This window comes from Rhodnius prolixus, unplaced genomic scaffold, assembly GCF_049639745.1.
Source record: "Rhodnius prolixus isolate KJV_2025 unplaced genomic scaffold, Rpr scaffold_1, whole genome shotgun sequence".
NCBI lineage: Eukaryota > Metazoa > Arthropoda > Insecta > Hemiptera > Reduviidae > Rhodnius > Rhodnius prolixus.
This window is the reverse complement of record NW_027411581.1, coordinates 54,078,823-54,104,283: the sequence shown is the minus strand read 5'-3', so window position 1 is coordinate 54,104,283 and position 25,461 is coordinate 54,078,823. Positions and strand designations below refer to the sequence as shown.

Sequence of the window (25,461 nt, the reverse complement as noted above, 5' to 3'; positions counted from 1 at the left end):
TTATTACGTATTACAAATAAATTTACAATCGCTTAGGGGATACACAAAATTACCTCACGCAGAATATCCCAAATAACATTTATTAAACTGATTGCTCAACTTAGAACCCCAAGTAAATACTATATTAAAATTACAATAAACGCTATTTCTTATAAAATAGATCCGCAACAAGATTGTGCTGTATGTAAATCTAATTTAAAAGGGAATCAGCACCACATTATGTATGTCTGTCCGGCTTTCACACCATTTAGAGATCGCTATCTCGTTTATATGAACCCTGATTCCTCTTGGCCTGGTCTGGTTTTGAACCCCTCGTCAATAAAAGAATTTAAAAATATTAATTATTTTTCTCCTCAGTGTTAAAGTTGAGATCTTTTATTTTGTCTCAATAAGGTAATACCAATAATAACCAAATTTAAAAGAATAATGATGATTAAAAGAGAATTCGATAATAATGTTTGTGTATGTTAAACCTCCGTTTAATCGCAGCTTTATTCTATATTAGCTTTTGTTGTTTTTGATTTTTGTTGCATTTTTTGCAACGATCATATTGTGTGTATAAACCAATCCTACTTCATAAATTTATATACTTTTAGATGCTTTCAATTTACTACACACTAGATTAAAGAATGAACCTTGCATATTTATAAAGCTTTCATGCTATATTTGTTGAATAAGTTCGGCGGACTATTATTCATTTTATATCTCTGTTTTATTAATAATCGCATCATTAAATAAAATAAAAATAAATAAATGTATAAGTTAAAAAAAAGGAAAACATGAAAAATGAGTGAGGAAAAATAAGGAAAGAAAGAAAACAAAAATTGGACAAAGAATTGCATTTCTTGTTTTCTTTAAGCTTAGTAAGCTTTAAAGCTTCTTTAAGCATTAAGCTTATTAAGCTGCAATGTATCTCTTAATGTTCAATCTATAAAATTTTGATAATTTGATGTATTGACACTTTGTTGCAAAATTTTTGCATTTGTTGTAAGACCAAACTCCTTTGTTCGGGGGCTGGATTCCAATTGCACATAAATAAATAATAAACAAATAAAAGGTTTCTTCACAGTTCTTGAAAGAAAGCTGGTCCTATTTTTTTAAAAACAAAACTAACCTTGTAAACCTGAGGGAATGGGCCGAAAATGCAGAAACCAACCACAATCCCCAAGAAGACTGGTGTCCTGTGGAAAACTACTTGTTGCTTGTTACCAAGTACACAATTACACTAACAGATAACAAGTTTTTTGCAAAATACAAGTGTCGTCAGTCAATCTCAAGTTTTAACGTAGTATCAATTTTATCGGCATCCAAATCAACATAAATTTGATGTGAAGATCAATATTATATACATATTTTTTTTTTTTTTTCACAAACAAAATAAGAAAACCATATAGTATGTAAGTAAATTGAATAGACAAATATATTAAAGTAACTTTGGCTTATCAAAAGGCATGGCAGGTTCCTGCTATATATTGAGTTTTCAGGAGTATAGGAATAAAATACGTTCAGAACTAGGAGAGAGAATGCGAAAGGAAGTACATAATAGTATCTCTATCGGAGATAATACCAGATTACATCATCCGTGAACTGTATTTTTCCATTTTTATAATAAGTTTTCTTAAGATGGGATTCTAATGCAGTCATGTTCATGCTCAATTCTACCATTAACTTTGACTGTAGCAACCAGTTTAGAGAAAATCTAAATTATATCCCAGATCGGCGGAAGTGTTGGCCGCTGGATGTCTCCATGGAGCTAATTAAAAGTTCTGTTAGCGCCCAAGTATTAGAAATATCCGTAAAGTTTACTTACTAACACCAACAAATAATAAATAAATAAGTTATAAGCTAAAACAGAAAAACAAGCAATATTACTTGTTTTATTGTTATAAAATTTGATTAAAACACAATCAGCTGTGAACACCCAGTCGTCTATATTCTATAGATGTTAATTCACAATTTTCCATACATTTCGAATATATAGATTAAATTTAATCATTATTAACATTACATAGTTTGTAATTACATTACACTAAGATATAATCTTACAGGAAAGCTATTTCCCCAGTGCCCTAAAACAATTTTTTTTTTCTGAAAATAACAAAGCTTGTATGAATTTTTTAGATGATCACAAGAACCGCTTTCTCAATAAGTAAACAACTCATTAAGGACGTACTTTCGGTTGATGAATTTTATTCAAATTCGAAATTTTGTCTATATATTTAACCCTTTTTAACAATACACAAGAGAAAGGACCGAAATTTACACAGAAATGGCACACTTCAGAGGAAATCCCATCTCCATTCTCAAAATTAGCTTAAACAAAATATTCGGAGGAAACTGTTTCTACTAAATGTTACATATTTATGTCTGCAAACCACTATGTGATGTTACAAATAATATACTTTGCGGTCATTTTTGAGAAAATCTCAAATTAGTGAACATCTAATTATTGACTGAAGTATCACTTGCTGATCAGCTGATTTTCTTTAAATTTGGAAAATCTTATTAAAAACTCTCCCAGAAGCGTCCTCATTTGTTTGCAAATGTTAAAAGAAATCGAAGGAACAGTTTCTGACCAAATAAACAACAACTTAAACACTACATAATCGATTCAGTAATCGGGTACTTCTAAATGATTTTGACCATAACTTTATTCTGGCGATCTCTTTGGCACTAAGCTGAAGATTGAATTTGAACTTTCCGCTTTTTATAGTTTTGAGTTGCGGTGAAAAGCTCATAATCTAAACTCTAATTACAATACTACCTCTTAATAGTTAGCAGGATAAGAGTAAACATTTAACGTGAATAAAAATCAATACCTTGTAAAAAGGAGTTGTTAAAACTTTGTGACAATTTCTAGAAATAAATATAAAAACATTCTGAAAGTGTACCAGCAATTCTTATTTAATAATAAATTGCGTCAAGTGGAAAATGGAAAAAACAAACAAAAACTAGAAAGAAAAAAGAACCATGCTTGTCCTTTATAATTTTACTTTCTAGCATTTCCTTTTCTTTCTTTTTTTAACCTTGTCCTAAAGGAGGAAACTCTGAGCAGCTGAATGGTTGGTGAAGTGGAAGGCAAAGCCCTTAGTAATGTGTACAAATGGGAAGTTACGAATTCAGTTGTAAAAACTGAGGTAATTTTTTATCTTTAGTTTTCCTTTTAACGGTTTACATCTTTTAGCAGGATAGAGAAATACGGCAGGGGATGAGGAGAGTCCAGATTATCAGAGAAAGGAGACCCTTTACTAGGTAGTCGTTGCAAGGTGGAGGGCGGCGTCTCAGCGAGCATTTGAGCTCTGGCGAATTTAATATTACTTAGTTTGCTACTTTTTGCAAAATAAAATATTAGGCAGTCTTGATGGATTCCTCAAAAGAAGATCAACCATTGACCCAATATTAACCTTGCGTCTTATTTGAAGCCTCTGTAATGCCTGGTAACAGACCTTGCCTCGACCATACCGAGAGTTGGTAGCGGGAATGGCTTATGGAGGAAATGATGTAGATGTTATATTTACAAAAAAACATACTGGATAACCTTAATGTAAATAAAGATATAGATTATTGAATGACTGACCTTGGACAGAATGAGTAGATTAACCATCAATTACGACCAACTAGATGAACTTTTGGTAAGAAATAGTAATAGTATTATAGTACAGTTTAATAATCCAACTAACCTGATGGTTTACTCGCACGACTTTTAAAAGTGTCTGGCTAAACGACAACTATTTTCAATCGTACGTCGATCTACGGGTTAACTCTGAAGAAATGTTGAGCCACATTTTAGCTTTCCATTATCTCTAGCCAAATGTGCTGTTTCTTCACAATAATAACAACGGGAATTTATTTGCTTTGTCTCTGAACTGTACATCATTCTATAAGGAATGAACTAGCAATTACAATGATGTATGGAAAATGATGTAAAACTGGAAAATATGAAACAGAATCTTGATTTCTTATGTTGACGACGATACTTGACGAAAGTACTCTTTCTACTCCGTTCAGATAATTAAATGAGTTCAAATGAGCGACATGTATGGCGAATGAAAGAGAAAGCAATGTGCCAAAGATGCCCATACGGAAAAGGAGAACCACAATAGCGCACTAAATCGATTTGCTGGGATATAGAGCCGAGAATGACTGGTTGCATAGATCTGGGGTTAGATGCAACATCATACAGATGAAAAAGAAGATAAAGAAGCATCTACAAAAGGGGAAAAACAATAGGATACGTACCATGTAATTGACTATGGGTATGAAGACTGGACCCAACATTCCGGCTACTGAACTGGTGGACATGCCCAGTCCTCGCACCACAGTCGGATACAGTTCGGAGGCCATTAAAGGCAGCACTACATATGATGAAGAGATGCCCATCTTGCCAATGCAGTACAAAATTAAGGTTGTGGTATCATCTGCAAAGAAAATAGCGAAAAAATAAATAGTTATTTCACGTAATGAAAGCTCCCAGGTGATTACTTGGGTGATCAAGAGAAAAATAACAATATTAATAATATTATTATTATCATCGAGTAATAAGGGCGCAGGATCTGAGTCTTTCTGAACCCTTTGTTAACATGAATAAAGTATGTTCTTTACTCTCTAATTCCATCAGAATGTTGAATGGCAACCCCAAATAATCCTCCAACGATCCTGTTCCTGAAAGCAATATTATATTCAATATCATTAGATATTCTTCTCCTCCAAAATGTGTGCGTAAGGTCCGTACCTAGAAGCTTTGTCAGCAGATTCTAAACTACAAATCGAAGAAAGATTATCTTAGAAAAGCATCTTTATTATTCTATTCTATTATCATTATACATAAAAAGTACAGTAATGCCTATTTTTCCAGGCAGGCTTTTCGCCCAATTATAAAGTTAGGTATGGTGGACTAAGGCGACTATCATACATACATACTTTACAATGAATTTCTCAAATAAACCAATAAATAAAATCTAAGGCATAGACCAGGAAACTAAACCATAAATTTTAGTTGAGGAATTTGCGAAAACTGGGCAGAATAGCGGAACCGTTCGGTGCTAAACAGTCAAAAGAAATTTTGGGCCGGTTAAATGTTTATTACAAATACATATTCTTCGTAAAAATTAATTTAGTAAATTTTTATTTTTTTAGTTTTTCTCAATTTTTGTATTAGGAAAATTGTAATCGTAAGAGTTTTTTTTTATTAAGAATTTTCGCTAGAAATAAATGTTTTACACCGAAAAAGAAAAACTGTTATTATAACTTGGTCGGTGTGTTTATGTTTGAACTAACTTGCTGTAAATAAAACATATATGAAAAACCTTGGCAGGGATATCCTGGCTGAAAATGGGATCAATAAATCTGAAACATATCCTTCCCTATTATCGGTGCACAAGAGAAAAAGGAAACAGTGGGGAAAGAAAATTTATTGTATGTGCGTACATAATGTGGCATATCTACTTTAAATCGTAATTGCTATTTACTTTGTTTATAAAAATAATATTTGAGCATTTTCTCATTGTTAAAAATAAACATTAAAAATCTAATTTCAAAGCTGTTATATTCAATTTACTAAGACTAATTTTATTGTACCCAAAATTACGAAATAAACTTTTGGCAATAACTCGAGGAATAACAGCAGTTTTTTGGAGCCTTTGCTCAAGCATTCGATCGGCTATGTCAGATCAGGTTTAGTGTGGAAAGTAAACAAAAATTTCTACCGCACAATTACTACGTACATATGATTAACTTTTTAAATGCTTTGTATTATCTCATAATGCAACTGGCTGTGGAACCGGCACTTGCAACTGTAGTTACAACTTAAATAAAGTTATTAAAAAACCAACAAAAGGAAAATATATAATTCTAAAAACGCTCCTGAAAAGAATTATGACTATTACGTTAAAGAAAATCGATGCCAATTACGAGAAAAATGCCTCAGTAAAGGAACTTCGGCGCAGATTAAAAGGGACAATAAATCCAATCCAAAATAAATGTGGGACATACAAGGTGGAAGCTCTACTATAGAACTGTCAAGTTTTGAATGCAACTTTTGATAAAAGACCACCACTAAAAATCTGTTTTTCAATACCAATAGAAACCTATAGATCAGGGATGGCGAACCTTTTTGAGACGTGGGTCAAATTTTGTTCATTTTTTTTTAGTACTAGCTCTTGGGTCACTAATACCCTTACTTTTTACAAACATAACTGAACAAAACCTTACAAAAGTGTGTTTTATCTGAAGAAAAATCTAAATATAATTATTTGCTTTGGGTTGTCGATTTTTTTAACAAACAAAATATGAGTAAAATTATACATTTTATTTGATATTTCGTTAAACACTTTTGCTTTATTTCAAATACTACAAAAGCATTTGTCGTCATTTGCGTTTTAGAACTGTAATGATCAAACTAAAGGTTATAGATAGCATTTAAATTGCTTTTGTGTCAATGCGTGATTGAAAAAAATACAGATTATCCACACAATTAGAAAATAATAATATAATAATAATAATTTATTGAAAATGTTGAGTACATGCATGTACATAAATGCATGAAATTACGAGAGAGTCCAATAAGTTCTGAGGAACTGACCTCGAATTGAAGGTGCCTAAACGATGTTAAAATTTTTATTTTTATTTTGCAATGATTTAAGGAGGAAAATCTAAGGGCCAGCTGCTGGGATTCGAACCCAGGCCCTTTGCGTGGGAATCCTATACACTAACCGTATACCTAATCCCTTCCCTAAATGATGGGTAAATAAAATAGATTTTACAAGGGAAAGAGAGTGAGATTGAGTGAGAAAGACAAAACAACGAAATAAAATTTCTTATAAATGTTTAAATGAAGAAATTATTTGGAGAGAGAGAGAGACAAGTACTTAGTAGAAAAGAGCGATGACAGATTAGCACTCCAATTTAGATGGGCTTGGTTCAGAGGAATTACGGTCAAGTTGAATGGAAAGCTGCGGACTTAGCCGAGATGAAGTGGTGACATCCACCAGCACAAATCCACCTTAATACCTGGTAATAAGTAATGCTACTAATTGTGGGTCTGCAGGCAGACTGACAGATGTTGCTTCTCGCCTCAATTAGTTTCTTTTTTGTCTACTTTCTTTTAATTCTCCTAGGTACAGCGCGATCGAGCAGATATTTAGTTTTGAATTTTTACTAGAAATATCCGTCTTGAGTGAGATCTCATAAATGAGTGAATATGTGGGTACACAACGACACGTAATAATGAAAAGTTCCATGTTTAATTAAATGAACTTTTCGCTAAAATGCTGCTCGGTAATAACAGTAATGTTTTGTTCAACATTAGACAATAAACTCCATTGATGAACTTAATTGAACGGATTTTCCATTTTACGGTTATTCTCGAAACTTCTTACTTCTAACTCACTTCTAACTTGATTTACTAATTGCAAATTTGAGTATCTATAACATTTATAAACAAAAATAGAATCATTTAAGCGGTCTTCGTAAGAAGAATGGGTGAAATGCCATATTAAATATTTATCTTTTATATTACCCATTAATAAATTGATTGTAATGTGTAGTTAAAAATCCGAGTTGGAGGAATATATTTGTTCACAGTAATATCTGTAATTATGCAGTAAATTAACTAGAGCAGCGTTTCCCAACTTGTGGTACGCGAAAAATAATCAATAATATGCGGACATAAAAAATTTAATCATAAAAATATCATAGATTTGTTTTTTCTTATAATTCATAAAAATTATTTTAATTTAATATTGTAAAGTAAAGTTGATGATGTGTATAGTATAAAGATTAGTCTGTTTCAACATGTAGGAGAAAATATAATAGCGAATTTAACAGAATTAAAATTGCCTTTCATGGTGTATTGTCCTAAACCAATTTCAAACCCCTTCTATAAAGAAAATTTAGGAAAAGGTATTATCAATAAAAGATAAAGAAAATTTAATAGAATTATCATGTAGCAGAACTTAAATGATAACTATGTAAAGATCTGCTTAAAGAGACTGATTGTAATGATTAAGCTCTATCCAAGTAACATTAGATTTAATTTAAAAAAAGTTTTAAAACTAAGATCTTACACTTTACAAAGTTTATAAAGTGAACATGAACTTGAACTCCTTTATTACAGATACCCTGTATCTCTATACAAATAAAGATAATAATAATAATAAAATAACACAATCGGAATAACAAATTTCACGAAATACAATCATTTTTACGTAGTGGTACAATTTAACATGATGTACTACCAAGTTGTACGCGAGCCAAAAAAGGTTGGGAAACGCTGGACTAGAGAATCGCCAAAGAGTTTCAAATTAGGTTTTAAAATTGTGTAAGGAATCGATGATTCTGTGATTAGGCATGCTACGGATGCCATACTTTCTTTAATAGAATCATTTTTATATTTATATAATAATATTGCGCAATCTTTTAATTAAAGGGAGAGATTAAAGAAAATTTCATCACACAAACTGGGGGCCCTTGTTAAGTGTTCGAATCTCTTTTTTTCTACTTAAATTGTTTCATTACCATCAGCCGTCGTTAATGAGTGTTTGTTTGGGACAAGATTGATTACTGAGTAATTACAAGTTGAGAATAAGGGTATGAGTCAATAGCCAAAAGGGAGGTGGCGCAAGGGAAATTATCCACAGTAGCGCTCTCTACAAAGATAATTAATTCATCCTAAACTCAAAACAAGTGAAAAAAAAATAAATTATTTAACCTTTTTCTTTATCTTCCCAACTTAATAAGTTCATATGAAATTTTTAATTACACTAACAATGGCAAAAGGAAAAGTGGTGTAAAAGAAGTTGTAAATTATGGTAATTTTAGCTAATTTATTCTGACTTCCATTATAAAGTAAAATAAAAAGATGTATAATAATATTTCTGCATTGTTATTCTGGAGGAATAGAAAATAAAAATTAGGGTCAGCGTGTCCTAAAGCTTTGAATATAGCACATGGCAACTAAAGAGCTATACAAATCTGTCCAACCCTAGTGTCTTGAGGTTTTTATCCAGAATCCACTTTGTGATCTAAAAAAAAATGTGGTATTGACTCTCATATGACTTGAACTAAAATTCTACCATTCCAATGGCAAATCTTCCCACTAATGCTGAACTGTACTGAAAGTGATTGCTTATTTTAGCTATCGATATAAGCCAGCAATAATTATTACACTGTAGGTAATGTAACTCACCTCTTGCTGTCGAAGAGGATTTTAACTTATATCTACCCAACTAATACCTTGAAAAAATTACTGTTTCTTCCGAAGAAACGTTTCAAATGAAAATGACCAATAATTAAAACAGGTAGTATGCAATTGTTTAACAATAATTGTGCGAAATGGTACAGAGAAAATGTTGGAAAAATTCAGAAATCCATTCCGTTAACAGTTTTTCTTCAAATTGTTATTCTACCCTTGTTTTTAAAGCTTTCTATTATTATAAACGTACTGAAATGTACATCATACTGAAAAAAAAACAGCAACACATAAGTGGTTGATTAAAGTTGCACATTGAAGGGAAGGGATTAGCTATGAGGTTAGCATACTGGACTCCCACGCGGAGGTCCCGGGTTCGAATCCAGCAGCTGACCCTTAGATTTTCTCTTCCTAGGAGCTTCTTACAGCTCACTGTCCGGTGATGGACAGTGTTGTCTGTAACGAGAGAACACTGTCCGGAGGCCGGCAGTGCACTGGAAAAAGCTCCGGGCGCTAATGACCTCAGCTGTTGATGCGCCAAAAAAAAAAAAAAAAAAAAAAAAAAAAGTTGCACATTAGATGAGGAAGAAGTTGGTAGAGGAAGTTTAAAGAAAATCTATAAGGGCCCTCTTTCAGGAAATCTAGGAAAAACTAAATAAAAGCGCTTCCTTAAAGTCTCATTTACGGCTGGTTTTGGATTTTGGCTGGTTTGGATTTCGGCTATATCTTCAATATGAAAGCAACTTTGTCGTTACCAAATTGGAAGTATGCACTATATTGCTTTTGTTATTAGAGACATTTCAATTTTGGTTAAACATTTACTCACAAAAAAAATACTGCGTTTCTTAATCCAGGGCGGAATTCCTTCAACTTGAAGAGGAACTGTATTCATTTCCTGCCTTCTGTTTCATGAGATATGGTTTTTTTTCTCATAAAAATCGCTTCAATTTCTAGTTAATTGACTCTAACCAACCAGCTATAATGAAGGCCAGTAATTTTTGTAATATGCTTGAGCGGGGTTTGAAGATATATTAGTTATTACTGGTTAATGTAGGTCGCTATATTAACCAGGTAGTGTAAAGTTATAATGATTTTTAGTTATTACTCATCTTGTTCTTTTTATATCCTTCATTTCATTTCTCTTCCTACCGTCAACACCAGCTTGCTTCGAATTTTAGTGTTTAGTCTACTATCTTGTTTTTTATTTTTGCTCTCTCAGATACCAAACCATACTTGAAACTACATCGTGAGGAGAAATATATAAAATGGAGCTAAAAAAATAGGCGCTCACCTTGTTGGCAGAGGACCGTAGCCAGACAAGCTCCTCCTCCGATCAGCATGCTGATACAAACCGTCCATCTTCGGCCGATCCGCTGCATTCCCGGCCACAAGACTAAATATGTCGGCAGTTCGACAGCGCCGGCTAGTAAAAAATTCAGGAACTCATCACCACTTAATACGGAAGCATAATAAGATAATCCTACGTATACGGATGTGTTAGTAAACCTAGAACAAAAAATGGAATTCGATTTTGAAATATTTGTTCGAAGTTTTGCTCCAGTTTTTCACGTCGTAAATGTATAGTTAAAAATTAAGAATATTAATTTATTAACTATTTAGCTGCTTGCAGGTGGTTTAGAACAGAATTAAAATGCAAATAGTAAAAACTGAGGTTACTAGAAGAAACGCCGTTTTTAAGTAATTGGTTAAACTAAATTCTTTTTTATTAACTTAAACTTAGCTGCAAATGGTACCATCTTACGACATAAACTATTTAATGGTTTTGGTTTATCTTTTCTTTTTTCTTTTTTTTTTTTGTTCAACATGAGAGTAGAATATGGAATTTTAAGTGAATCTAAGACATTGATGGTAAAAAGAATGTACTGCAACCAACAAGAAAATTTATAATTTGTAAGTGGAACAGTTGCTGAATGATACATACGCCTAACTTTGGTTTCAAAACTTGAAGACTGAAGAAACCAGCTTGGGAAATACTACTGGAACACGTAGATATTTAAAGATACACGTGATTCATTGGCCGAAGTGCCCGTAGGATGTCGTTAGTGCTGGAACACCAACCGGTCACTGCATATTCTTAAAGAAGTAGAAAAGAAGAAGCACCTAGTCACACCGAGTTGACGTTAACATAAACACCACATAAATGTTTAATAACTTTGCCAAAGACTATATTAAACTGGATGATCCTTTTATCAGCAACTTCCGTTTTAGCTTTTTGATAGCTGAAGTTATAAAGGGATCACATGGACTACTCAAACACTGATGTAAAGTTGGAACTTCGTATGACTGTTTAGTTTTGGAGGTTATTCAGACTTTGGGGTTTCAAAAAAAACCTGTTTCTAATAAAAAAAAGTCTTTAAAACTTTTGATACGATCTCAAAACTCTCTCTTAAAAGAGGTCAGAAAAGTAAAAATACAAGATATTAACTCGAATCTTTTTTTAGAAGCGCTAAAAGCTTTCATTTTTATTTTTTAATTATTCAGCCCTTTAATTAATTCAAAATGTCTAAATTAAATTAAAGTCTACCTTAAAAGTTAAAAAGGTTCGTAGAGAGACAATTCATTACTGGAACTGAGAGTTATCTACTTCCATAAATTGCTTGTTGAAGTGGGTATGGGGGATGCGAGTAAGGTATTGTACGATCAATCAAGCTCTGGGCAGCAACCAGGTGAAAATATGGTTCACTGAATCACATTACGACATCCTGTATAACATCACATCCATGTATGTAATACATCCTGTACAGAGTGAAGTGCAAAAAATGTGTCTCCTCTCCTTTTTCCACCTCCTCCTGACTCTTTACTCACACTTCCTTTGAAGGCAACATCAAAGGGTTCAATTACTGGGCTGTATAGGTAGAGTCGCAAGGCAGTATACGTATGGTGAGGAAATAAATCTGATAAGATTGTTAGCATGGAAGTATCAACAGCAATACCATCCTCTGCCTATTGCCTATACACATTACCTGAATTTGTTCTAGAATTACGTAGATTAATTTCCTCTTTAAACAAAAGTGAAGAGTCCATATGCACAAAGTAGTCGTCTCGGATGTTCGGCTCCTTAACCTTCCTGAATCCTGAACTGTGCAAGAAATAGCTAAGAATGTTTCTCAAGCTGAAAAACTAGACCGATCCTTTGACCTGATGTTAACTTAAACAAACATGATTAGAACTAAGTCATTCTGGGATGGTCATCTAAAAAAATTGAAAAGAACCGACTAACTTGTGGAGTAACTTCTTTGGATGTAAATATTTCTTCTTGCTTTTGATGAAGAGTAATCTTGAAGATTTTTAACTCAACTTACGAAGCGTCTATTTTTCTTTGGCCCTGTTAGATCCCAGTTTCGTCCCAGTCACCACTCTTCAAACACTCTTCTTGCTAAATTTAGGAGGATAACAGTAATTCGGGAAGAGATTATATATTAGAATTTCAATCTCGTTAGAAGTGTATTAAGGGTCTTTTTCACTCTTCTCTTTAGTTAAGACTATATCCTTTCCGGTCGAATGGGCTACATTGTTTATAAGGTAACCATAGAACCTCTTATATTCTATACGGAACTTTATCAGTTGTACCTTACGAACTATTCTACATAATCCACTGCTATACCTTTAAAATCCTTCCTAACAGTCCCAAGACTCACAAAGTTAGGCCTAAGAAGGATAAGAGTAACCGGTATATTACAACCAACCATCTTCGCCTATCTAACGCATGTACCGACTTGCATTGCAAGCCATGTTCGGCTACCATCTCTGTTTAAATAAATATTTATTTCTTACATAGTATCATAAATAAATAGCTTATGGAAACAGTGAAGTTTGTGAACTTAATAACTGTTGTACACTATAATGCAAAGTCAGAGCTTTACTTTAACAGTTGCGTTGATACTAACCGACTTTACATTCCATTCTTAAAGTACTACTATATGGTGAATGAAATATCATTAGTTACGTTATAAATCAGCCTTTACTTACCAAATGAAAGTAATTATAACAGTTTTTCTTCTAAGATTAGGCGTCCTAAACAGGTCAGCAACTCCATACGTTCTTTCTTTGGTTTGTCCCTTTTCGAATTCTTTTTCTTTCATGTATCTGTCCACTTGATACTTTCTCTGCAAATATCAAGTAAAGAAACAAATATTTCAGATAAATTTAAAATGAAAAATTTAGTGTAATCGTTCATACGATCTTTCTCACACCACAGTTTAAATATTTAAATTTAATGGATTTTTTTTTTTTATAATCTACTCTAAAAAAATAGTCGACTTCAATTCATACATGTTGATCTTGGATGCTGTTGTAGGAAGCGAGGTGCCACAACTCTCAAATTTCTATCTAAGCAAACATCTGACATACGTAGGCTGAAGTTAAAATAAACACTTTAGCGCCTGCCTAAAACACAATACTTTGTTTGGCTGTTGACAATAAACGAAAATGTCCTTGAATTTGAAGATTTGTCTGACGGTGATTAAGTTGAAGGAGGTGGAGGATAAAAAATCATTCCCGTCCACTTTTTTTAAACAGTTCTCTCTACTCATAAGAGGGAATATTCCGATTATATAAATTACTGTCCAAGTTATACCTATTATTACATCTGTTTCGCGTGCTCTTTTGGCATTTGTCTTGTCTGTATAAACGAGAAATTAAAAAGAAGTTACTTAATAAAATCTAAGTTGAACACTCTGTGATGCATTGTTTATTGGGTGTTGTGTCAATCATCAGACCAATTTTGAATTAAAAAATTTGTACGAGATTACATTACTTCTTCATAAGAGGAGTAAGAGAGAACAGAAATTTTTCAATTATAAGGTACGATTAAACTTCTAATGAATAATACCATTATTTAAAATCTTAACTATTTATAAATTTATATATTTGATGTGCAATGTATGTATGTGATGTTTAATGTACGCATATATTAAGTACATCGAATTATACAAGTTAAGTTCTTTAGAACTTAATATAAGCATTACAAGCAGCCTTGTACTCGCTCCTAGAAAGCTGATGATTGTAGCTTTACTCTTTATTAATTATTCTAAACATTAATCCAAAATGAATCCAAAAACAAGCATAATAAAGGCGCTAGAGACATTTAAGCACAGCATAATAGAGTTTTATTAGTTAAGTTAAAATTTCACTCAAGTTATTGAGTATAATGTTTTAAGTTACGTTGAGCAACAAAATGAGTTGAAGAGTTTAAAGCGTACAAATATTAACTAAGTTACAATGCTGATATTAAAATGTTCCCCACCATGAAAAATGCGCGAAAATCTCTATTGTTGATTGAGATAATAGATATTATTTAAGGGTAATGTTATTTACCCCTACAAAATGTTATCAAAGGGTAATGAGCGGCCATGTTTTCTGTATTTACTACATAAAAACCTCAATGTACTGCCTATTATTTATTTTGGGCTTTACCTCCAAAAGTACCTATTGATTAGGGTGTGGGTACTCATTTTTCTCAGGCTATGACTGGAACTGAACCCAGTACCACAATACTGAAAGTAGCCTCTAATCGCCCGGCTATCGAGATACCACCTCGATATATTATAATAATATTAATAGGATTTATGTATTAAGCAAAAAAAAAGAGTAAAAAGTAGAGCAAAGTTCTGTCATATTAAATCCATTTTTTATTTTCAATATCCCCCCCATTTACCAGAGTTTAAGTTTCCGTCCGTAAGGACATAATATAGAAGTGTACGTGAACATATCGGACCCTTCGATTGTGAATTTCGTAAGCTCATAATTACAACTTTTTAAAGTCACAAGTGTTAATTTTAAGAAAATTTCAAAACATTAATAGCGATAAGTGTTGCACCACGTTTTTTGAAAATTAAACTTACTCGGCATGGTTTCAATTAAAATGTATTAATTTTCCCGCATTTCCATTAGATTTTTAGCCTAGAGCTAAATTTTGAGAAGTAGTAAAGCAAGGGAAGTTTTGTAGCATGAAAGTTAATTAGCCTGACGTAAAGTGGAACGCTGTAAAGTTAATATTGGGGTAAGGCGCTTTGAGAGTAAGCGAACTCTTTGAATAGGTGAACAGTGGGGTGGCGAAGACTGCCTCCAATTTAAGTGGCCGCCTCCGCTTGATTAATATCTGACTTCCTGGATAATCATATCGACAAAAGGTGCCACTTTCCAAAACACGCTCAAAGATCTTCGCAAATTTAATTTGTGTACGATGAGAGACGAAGGCTAATACATATAACCACAGCTTTTCTAGAACCTCTCGAGGTCCCAGAAAGTTTCTGTTTTAATATTTCAAATGAAAATGCAAGAAATTCAGAAGGGCAAATAGTTTACGAAGTTGTAGAAATTTGTTTGCTCCAAAATAAATGAAAAATAAAAATTAATAAATGAAATGAAAGATTATATGCACCACAACATATCCGCTTATTTCTTTTAATCTAGTACATAACCTCAAGAAATCCTCAAGCCAATAATACAAGAAGGTACGTGTATTTACTGAGTAGTATTAAAAATGTATTAGGAGACGATGAAAGCTATAATGTATCATGGGAACTCCAATTTCATTGAGTAGAAGAGTTTTTACACGGATAATATTATATTAAGAAATAACAACTTTGTATTAAGATTAAATAACTTTATTTCACTAGTTCGAATTTGTAGTTTCGAGTTTCATTTAGGTTTCTAATAGTGTGGGAAACATTTAAATGAAAGAATATATTTACTGGCGCGAATGAGTGAGTGTAGCAACTCCATTAAGGAGTGAATGTTTTAACCGAGTTAAAGGGTAAAAGGAGATTAATGTTGTGGCTTTAGACAGGCGTAATCAAAGTTAAGATATTTGTTTTTAGAATGGATTATGGTTTATAAGATGAAGTAATTCCAAGTAGGAAGTTTGACGACACTAAGCTACTAAGTAAACAACCGCAACAAACATGAACACTACTGGAGTGCCATTAAATAAGAACAAGAATGATCTTTATTACTTCGTTTAGATCATTGGTTTTTAACCAGCAAGCTGATACCTCCAGGTTCTTTGTTTTATTTTTGTATAGAGAGCAAGTGTTTTGCGACCATCGTTCCTAACTTGAGATAGCTTCTTTCAAGTCTATTTCCCGGAGGGATTCGTAAGATTTGAGGAGGTTTTAAGAAGATCTTATGTCCTACAACGTCTGAAAAGTAGCGCTTCTAGAGCCATTTAACGCTTTGCAGCCTAGTATAATTTGCTCGTGGTAAGAGCTCGTCGCATGACGTGAGTTTTTAAGTAAGCAAAGGCCTTAACCCTGAACAAGATGATCTCCTGTCCAGCATAGCAGACAGATCAGAATAAAAATAAAGTAGTAAAGCCCATTTTTTCAGGCAGGCTTTACGTCCAACTACTGATCATACTCATTATAAAATTCCTTTTTTTAACCAAGACTTAGACCAGAAATCGAACCCAGTACCACCATCGATCTTAGCTTTGCGGGACCGCTTCTAACCGCTCGGCTACCGTGCAGCCTAAAGAGGATCACTCACACCATACATGAACAAATATTGTTTGAGAGCAAATATGTATTCTAAATCGACGGAATCTGAGATTTAATTTAATTTGAGCTTCTGTTGAAGCAAAAACTACGTAGCCAGAACCATCAACCACCCTAATTCTGTACAGATTTGTTTTATTAAATGTTTAAGTATTCAAGCTTGGAAATTGGTAAAGCTTTTTGCCATTTAACTTTTTTTTTCGTGGGTAAAATGGAATTTAATATTTTTAATATATGCACGGGAAAGTAGCTTATATCTCGCTCATCCAAAAAAAAAGGAAACTTTGCTAAGATTATACCCACTGCTTTAAGTTACCCAACTTCTGGTACGGTGAAATCCAATAAAGGCTTCTTTATAAAAAAATTTATTGTTTAAAAAGTAAATTTACGTAGCTATTTTTGTTTTGTTTTGTTTTACTGAAATTAGAAAATACTTGCTTTTATGAATGCACAGAAGATCTCTTAAAAATTAAGAAAAATTTGTTCTTCCTTTATTTTCGTCTTTCTGAGTTGTCTTCTGGAATTTAATGTTTCATTGTTCTACTTACAGAGTTAGTTTTGAAAGGGTTGATAACAAAATCAGCTGATTTTTCACATCTTAAGATTGTCACTGCAGTTTGTCTAGAGATATAATTTTATTTTTTCCAACGTAGAAGTTTTACAAATTTTTGGTTTCCTTTCAATACTTTCCTCAACATCTTTGGTTATTGGTGCTCGAAGCTTTTTCTCAGAGCACATCTGGCCTCCTAACAGTGTTCTGTTCTTACTAATAATTGTGAGCTATAAGAAGCTCCTACGAAGAGAAAATCTTAGATTGGATTCGAACCCTAGATTTTCGCGTTGAAATCCAGTATTCTCTAACCACTCGGCTAAACCCTTCCCTAGCATCATTAATCACTGTGAACATGCCCAACATTGAAGGCGACTTTCTCTTGCTATAAATTTTTAATAGGTAAGACAGACATTACGTTCATGTAGAGATATCAGTATTCAGTTTCCAAATTTGCCATTGGATAGGATACACATATTTTGCCCAAAACGATGTGCCCCTAAAGTCGAATTGTATTTAAGGCATACACAAATGCTCTTGAAAAGTATGTATTTTGAAAAAAAAAATAGTTTGTTTCTTTTAATAAAATGGCAGATCTGCTTGTTATTATTAAATTAAAATTCAAAACATTCAACGTTAAGGTAAAAAAGTGTTATTTTACAAGGGAGTTTAAATCAGATAATAATTATATCACGTAAACTAAACATAAAAAACATTATAAAACAACCAAGTTAAAACAAACAGATAACAAGAAAACTGATCTAAGCTTAACATTGATAATTCATTAAAATAAGTATCTTTAGAACTTGTAACATTTTGAGTTACTAATTAACTTGTTTACTAATGATCGAAAGTTATACCATTTTTTATCTAAGTTGTCATTAAATTCAGAGAAGAGTTTGTTTAATAAGATCTAATTTGCTGGTACATAGAACGCCTTGAAACTGTATTATCTCTAATATACTTATGAAATTGTGTCTTAAACAGATTCGAATTACAAATTGAGGAAGGCGCCTCTTAATTGAAGAAGAATCGTTGTTTTGACGACAAATCATAATGATATTGCTGTTCGGGGTTGTTAATTGCACAACCATCAACTGATAATCTCCACGATATGTGCTAGATAATGTTGGCTCAGACTGATAAGATACACAAATTCTGAACAATGAATTCTACGGAAAAAGAATTTAAAGTACAAACGAGATTAAACCACACACCTCCTGAAAAGACGTACCCTGGTGTTCCAGGACGAAAAAAAAGTAAAAGAAAAACAACAAATGCATTACTTACTTTCAAATCAACTATGTAATTTGGCGGCAGCGATCTGCCATTAACTCTAGCCATTGTATTTAAAATTTTTTCCGCTTCATCAAATCTACCTCTTGCTAATAACCATCTTGGCGATTCTGGTAAGACCCTACAAAAAAACACAGAAAACTGCATTATTATAAAAAAACAAGATGATGCAATCAAATTAACAAAATTAAATTTTTAATGGAAATTTAAGGAAGCTTCTGGAAGTTTTCTTCTTCAGGAAGAACTTGATTGTCAGAGTAGAAGCGAAGATAAGTTCTTTCTTGGCTGGGGGTCGGACATTTAGCAGATAAGAGTATTGAGGTGGCAGATCTTTGAAACCAGTCGGTTTCAAAGGGACTCGTACCTTTTTATGGCATTGCATAAATGCTCTGATTGCAGGAGTGTTGTTGGGAGCTCCAAACCAGAGCGGGCGCAAAAGTGTCTTGTTAGTTAATTGCCTAAACTTTTTACCTTGGCGTTTTTACTCCAGCAAGGCCATTCGAATGATCAAGAGATTCTTGATGGATCCCTGGAGATTAAAGAAACACATGGTTTGTTTGGCAGGAAAAGAGGAAACTGCATAGCACTGCATGTGACAGTACGAAGAGGAAGGAAGGAAAAAATTAAATAAATAAAATCTTCGAATTTTGTCCAGGAGCTCCTCAGCCTAAACGGACAGGAATGGAGGATGTTATTGTTAGATATGTACAGCTCTCTTAATGGAATATTTCGTCCAAAAGTTATAGTTATAGGGCATTTGTGGCGGAAAGATCGTGGCTAACTTCAATATTTCTGGAAGTTATCGAGGGAAAGTCGAGTGAGAGCGCTCAGCAGATTTTTAAGGTACATTTAGAGATTCTTACAACACTAGGCAAATAAAAATTTGTCATTTACCAAAAAAGAGAACAGTCATTCCTAGAACAATAAAATTATGAATGGTGAAAAGCAAAACGAAATGGCTGCCGTTGTGTCAGCAACAAGTGTGAAAGAGCATTGGCTCGCAGTTGGCCTCTGTAATAAATTAAATAATTTTTTGTTTTATTTTCTTAAATTGTAAAAATATCTCTAGAGAGAAATCTAACCAATGGTTAATAGTTACCAAAGACAAATAGGGGAAACACCTATGCACTTTCTACGATGGCGGAGTTGAATTTCTGTCAGGAAAAGGTACAAGTGGAGAGTACAGGGTGGAATTTTAATTGGAAACGGAAGTCACAGATAATTAGAGTAGATTTAATGGAACCTGTTTGGTACAAGAAAGAGGCTGGTGTGAATCCTAGCACGACTTTAACTTCTATTACTGTTCTCAATGTTATCTTTAAACATGGACTGTTACTAAATGCTACAGATTTAGTGTTTTACCAATAGGTTCATTTTAATAAAATACTTTTGAAGAAAACGAGCTGTCTCAAAACCTCTTCCTAAAACTTAAAGGAACGACAGTAAATTCGACAACCAAGGGAACAACCAGGACTTCAAAAGCTGAGAAAAAGAGTCTAAACTGTCACCTTCCTCATCTATAGACCAAGATGAGTGAGGAAAAGAGAGACTCAGACTTTGTTAACGCCCTGACTTGAATTTTGAAATTACAGACAGTAAATACATTTTTGAAAGTATTTTGCAACTAGTTTCGTTCTGTTGTTAGCTATATATAAATCAGATTTAGCAAATGGCAGACTTGCAAAGTACAAAAGCATGCGCTAAATTATTTACGTTTTTTTTTTTTTAAAGAATTTAGATTAATCTTCAAAATTTTCAACATCCATGTTGGTACGTCAGTAGAATAAAACACAAATTATTATGCAAAGAGAAAAATCCTTTTTGCTATTTTTTGATATTCTATATTAGAAAGAAATGGCCGGTCAGAAAGAGAAGAAGTAGCATTTTATTAAGATACTTGCGGTGGTTAAAATAAAGTAAATAATGTAATAATGCAGAATTTGGCTGTTACAGCGATAAATCATGGATACTTTAATGAGCGGACATCCTCACTTAGAGTGTGATTCCATTTTTATTAAAGAGAAAACAATAAAAACCACAGGAAGAGAATGAAAATAAACCTTTTAAATAACCGGATACAATTGGTCAGGACTTGCAAAACCAGAATTGTTTTATTGTTACATAATGCCTAAAGAAAAGTTCATCGTTTTATGCCATTAGCCAATAAAAAAGGAGGGTTTTTTATTTTAAAGGAAATGATACCTGAGGAGAAACATTTTTGTGAAAGGTAGTACAATGGTTGCAATATTGAGTGTTTAAGGAATATATTCTAAGGAGGAGGAATTTAAAGTATCTCTTGAGAAAAGGAAAAAATGTTTTCCCAGATCAGCTACCTCTAGTGTCTGCCGAATCAGTGAAAATAAGTTGAGGAGAAAAACAAATAGGGGATATTCTACAGCCGTTAGCGTTGATTGATCCAGATTTTCACGATATTGATATTAAGTTAAAGGCACATTCCGATGAATGTGAATGAAATAGATTATTTAGGAGATAGTGGTGGAAAAATGATAATGGAGAAATGAATACATCTGAGGCAAGCAAAAGAAATGGAACTATTGTGAAGAAAAGAAAAATGGAAACTACTTCCTCATCTCAGTAATCGTTTTTCGCTCTTTTTAAATGAAGCCAGTGCCCCGGATATTCTTCGTGGCCACCTTATAGCTGCTCTATAACATCGCTAGAGGATTCGGACATTCTCAGTAGCGGTTCCGAATAGTCATGAAAATTTTAACAATTATTAACTGCAAGGCAATGGAAAACTAAAGAGACAAGGTATTCAATTTAACTTTTAAAACATTTTGTAAATAATAAAGTTAATTATTACAATAATAATAACTAACTGTTTTCCTGCGATATTAATGCTTTTTCTAACTTATTTAGTTTAGAAAAATGACAAATTAGGAGTTTTGATGTTTGTTTGACTGAGACCTGGCTCTCAGACGATTCTAAATGCCTAGGCTGCTTTTTACAATCTCATTACGATCTTTTATATTAGTTTTGCAGTAAGGGACCATAGGGTAGATAGGCCGGCCGAGTGGTGGTTTGGTTGTATTAACTAAAAAAGCCTACAAATATTATTGTATTAGTGGATATAACAACTGGATATTTATTTTAATTCATTTTAAAGTAATAGTAGACAATGTTCACTTTCTGTTTAATATCGATATTGATCAGGCACTTTTAAAATTAGATGGGAATCTATAATAAGGATATTATACCCTATTTGATTATATGGAGTATAGTTAATAAACTAAAGGGAGGTGACTTTAATTGTCGAGTTGCTAACATGAATAACGGTTTTTCGGAAATCTTTGAAAACACTTTTCTTTATCCGCATAGATCATTAATGGATAAGTAGGGTGAGCAATAAGGGGATAAAACTAGTTTCTTTAATGGTGAAGTATAATCTATTTTTAAGTAAAGGAAGAAGTAATGGTGATTAGGAAGGGAGATTCACTTATTTGGAGAATACAGGAAATAGGGCCACTGATTTGATCTGGAATAATATATCAGGTCTATCACAAATCGTTAACATGTTTGAATGAGACAACATTACTATTTTCCATGTACTGTACACATCTCTAGTTCACAAAACAGATTTGCTCAACCCGCTAAATACTCATGCACAACTTCTATCCACTGTCAAACTTGTTTGTAATAATGTTAATAAGACCTTAAACGTGAAAATTTTATCTTCATTTGAAGTATCTGACAATGTACCAGATTTTAGGGATAACTTTAAAAGTTATTTCCTCAGCAAAATTAGGTGGCATGATACAAGAAAAGAAAATATACATATTAAAATAGCGTGCCACCAAAAAATAAATCGTGGTTTACCTAATTGTAATTTTAAAATTAAGAAAAAACTAATGAATAAAACATTAAAAACATCCACCAAATCTAATTTCTATAATTTACACAGAGAGAATTTTGTCAAGGCTAGAAAATATTATAAAGAAACTTAAGTAAAAGAAAAAACATGTACTTAGAACATAATAATGTTGAATTATCTAAAGCAAAAGATTCCATACAATTTTGGACAATAGTTAGAAAGTTCAAAACAAATAAAACCAGCAATATAAACCGTACAGACTTAGCGACCTGGACTTCATACTTACGAGTACAACATAACATATTCTACTAAATTAACTACAAATTTTCACATTTTAGTTGTTTCACAACTATTTTTTTTGATGTTGAGTTCAGTAAAACTGAATTATTAAGAGCCGTAAAAAAAAAATTGAAGTTGAATAAAGCTTCGGGCCACACTCAATACTTAATGAATGTTATTATATCTTCTTGAGGAAGGCTTAAATTATAAATTATTAAGGTAGTTTAACGCAATTTTACATAAAGAGGAAACTGCCAAGTCATGGAGTAAAACATAGATTTTTCATTTTCAAGAAACGTCCAGAAAATTGTAGCAGCATTTCACTTTTAAATTCTAACAACAAAGTTTTTACAACATTATTAAATAACCGAATCACAAATTGGACAGAATATACTGCAAGCCTCTCTCGGAAGTTCGGAATGGTTTTAGAAGCGGAAGAAGGAGTTTGGACAACTTATTTGCATCACATTCTATTTCTAATTTGTATCTCCGGAAAAAAGGGGAAAGTTATACTGTAATTTTGTTGATTTCAAGAAAGCATTTGACACCATTAATCACAATTTGTTGTGGAATAAATTATATCAGTTTGGCATTAGTAGGAAAATTATAAAAATTTTGGAAAACTTATATTGTAAAGTTTCAGTTTCAGTTAAAATGAATGACCAACTCTCGGAGCCCATAAAAGTATCTCAGGGGGTTCTCCAGGGAGGTGTTTTATCGCTGTTACCACTTTCTATCTTTACTGATGATTTAGACAACTATCTTAAAACAAATGACTGCCAAGAAGTGTCTATAAATAGTAAACAGGGCTTTCGCTGCCTACTCTATGCAGATGATTTAATACTTCTCTCTGATACGCCAAGAGAATTACAAAAGAAACTGAATGCACTTCATAAGTACATTACAAACAATGGGTTGGAAGTTAATGAAAATAAAACAAAAATTATGATCTTCAACAAAGGTGGTAAACTTAAAAAAAAACAAACACAATTTTATAATAACAAATATTAATAATAATAACAAATTGAACACACTGTAGTTGACAGTTTTAATTATATCGGAATTTTATTTTCAAGCACGGGCGTATTTTCCATAGCAAGAAATGATAATCAAATCAACTGCAGCCATTGGCATATTAAATAATTGTAAATTATCCAGTTAGGCTACGAAAGATAAATTATTTGAGAGTTTAATACGATCTGTTCTTGTTTACGGAGCGGTGTAAGTGCAGTCTCTCCGTTGTTTAGAACAAATAGAAATTGTGCTCGCCAGGTACTTTAATTATGTATTCCATTGGCCAGCTAGTAGCCAAAATAAGGTGTGAACTGGGTAAAAATAAAATTAGTAACATTATATTTAAATTAACTCTGCACTGGTACATAAATATGGTAAATACGCCCGTTAATAGGTTGCCTAGGCTTTGTTTTGTTAAACAATTGGCATTAGAAAATAAAGCAAAGCTTATCGTTTGTGTTATGCATTTTGGAAATAGTATTACTCTTACAGTTTCTGAACTACATTTGCACCAGGCCGGCAATCATTTTCCGAACTAATAATATTTATAAACAGAGTCAGAACTACTCGACAGACATGACAGAAGAGCCATTGTTTAAGTGTGAAATATTTTTTTTATTTGAAAAGTTATAAATATTATTTATGTAAGGGACAGAATTATAGTCATGGGAAATAGTTGGGAATAAGTTAATGTAATTAAACATTAAAATGCAGTGTCATTTAATTTCTGGGAGCATGATTCGCGCCCTTAGCAGAATGGTGGGGGCCTGGAGAGAAGTGTGTGTGTCTGTGTGTGTGTATGTGAAATATGAAAAAAAAAACAGTTCAGTGAAAAAGAACTGCGAAAAAGTGAGCTGTATGCGAGGTGACCGAGGACTACCCAAAACCGTTCAAAGTTTTGGCGAGGGCATCCTAGAACTGCGGATGTCAGCACTCTCTGGATCCCGGCAGGCTGGGTATTTGTAATTTAATTGTCTTAGTTATTAACATATTATTGTTTACAATTAATTAATTACCGTGTAATTTGCAATATAATTATTAGTAATAATAATAATAATATATTAGTGGTAATAATAAGAAATAATATATTAGTATATTAGTGGTACCGGTTTATTGGTGCCTTGCCTGTAAAAGAGGTGGTTTTTTAACGGCGGGATTCCACCCACCCGGGAGCGAAAGCCTACTGAGGTTCAATTTTCTCCTCCATTAAAATGAAAATATTAGATGTACATCACCTTTTTCAAACCGTCTATTTTCTTAAAAAACAATATGTTAAGGTTTTGATGAATATTATAACTGTTTAATAAATTTCACGACTTTAAAAAAAAAAAGTATAGTTTATAAACTTTTGTCCCAAATGTAAAGGGGGGGGGGAAAGAAAATAACTCTTTGTGAAAAGAAGAAAATTTCAGATTTGAAAATGAGTGATGATGAAATATTATTGAGTTGCACATTATTACTTGTAATAAATGTAAGTCTTTATTTCAAGGAAGAATGCAATGAATTGCAATATATGTTCCTCGTTCTTCTTAATAATACATTTATTAAAAATAATTATTTCATTTCAAAAATGGTGATACAAGAAAAAAAATTATACTTTTTGAATTGTGGTTAGTAAAATGATTGCAATTTCTGATATTTTGTGACAGAAAACAGAGAGGTGATGGTCAAATTCCTTGGCTTCTTGTCACACGGAAACAAAATTTCCATTGTTCCAAAGATTAGATAATGCGATGTTAAGCCTTTCTAAGAAGAAAGTTAGTTACTGTACAGGGAAGTTTGGGTG

General features: G+C 32.7%; 1 protein-coding gene across 1 annotated transcript in view; it reads right to left on the bottom strand.

Moving 5' to 3' along the window:
* Window positions 1–25,461, bottom strand: part of Balat (Beta-alanine transporter) — a 260,779-nt gene that overhangs the window by 31,074 nt on the left and 204,244 nt on the right. The window contains exons 6-9 of the mRNA XM_074143662.1: window positions 18,545–18,671; window positions 13,178–13,314; window positions 10,479–10,693; window positions 4,240–4,418 (exon numbers count right to left, since the gene is read on the bottom strand). Of these exons, the coding sequence (XP_073999763.1) occupies window positions 4,240–4,418; window positions 10,479–10,693; window positions 13,178–13,314; window positions 18,545–18,671 (658 nt within the window). The remainder of the gene's footprint in view (window positions 1–4,239; window positions 4,419–10,478; window positions 10,694–13,177; window positions 13,315–18,544; window positions 18,672–25,461) is intronic.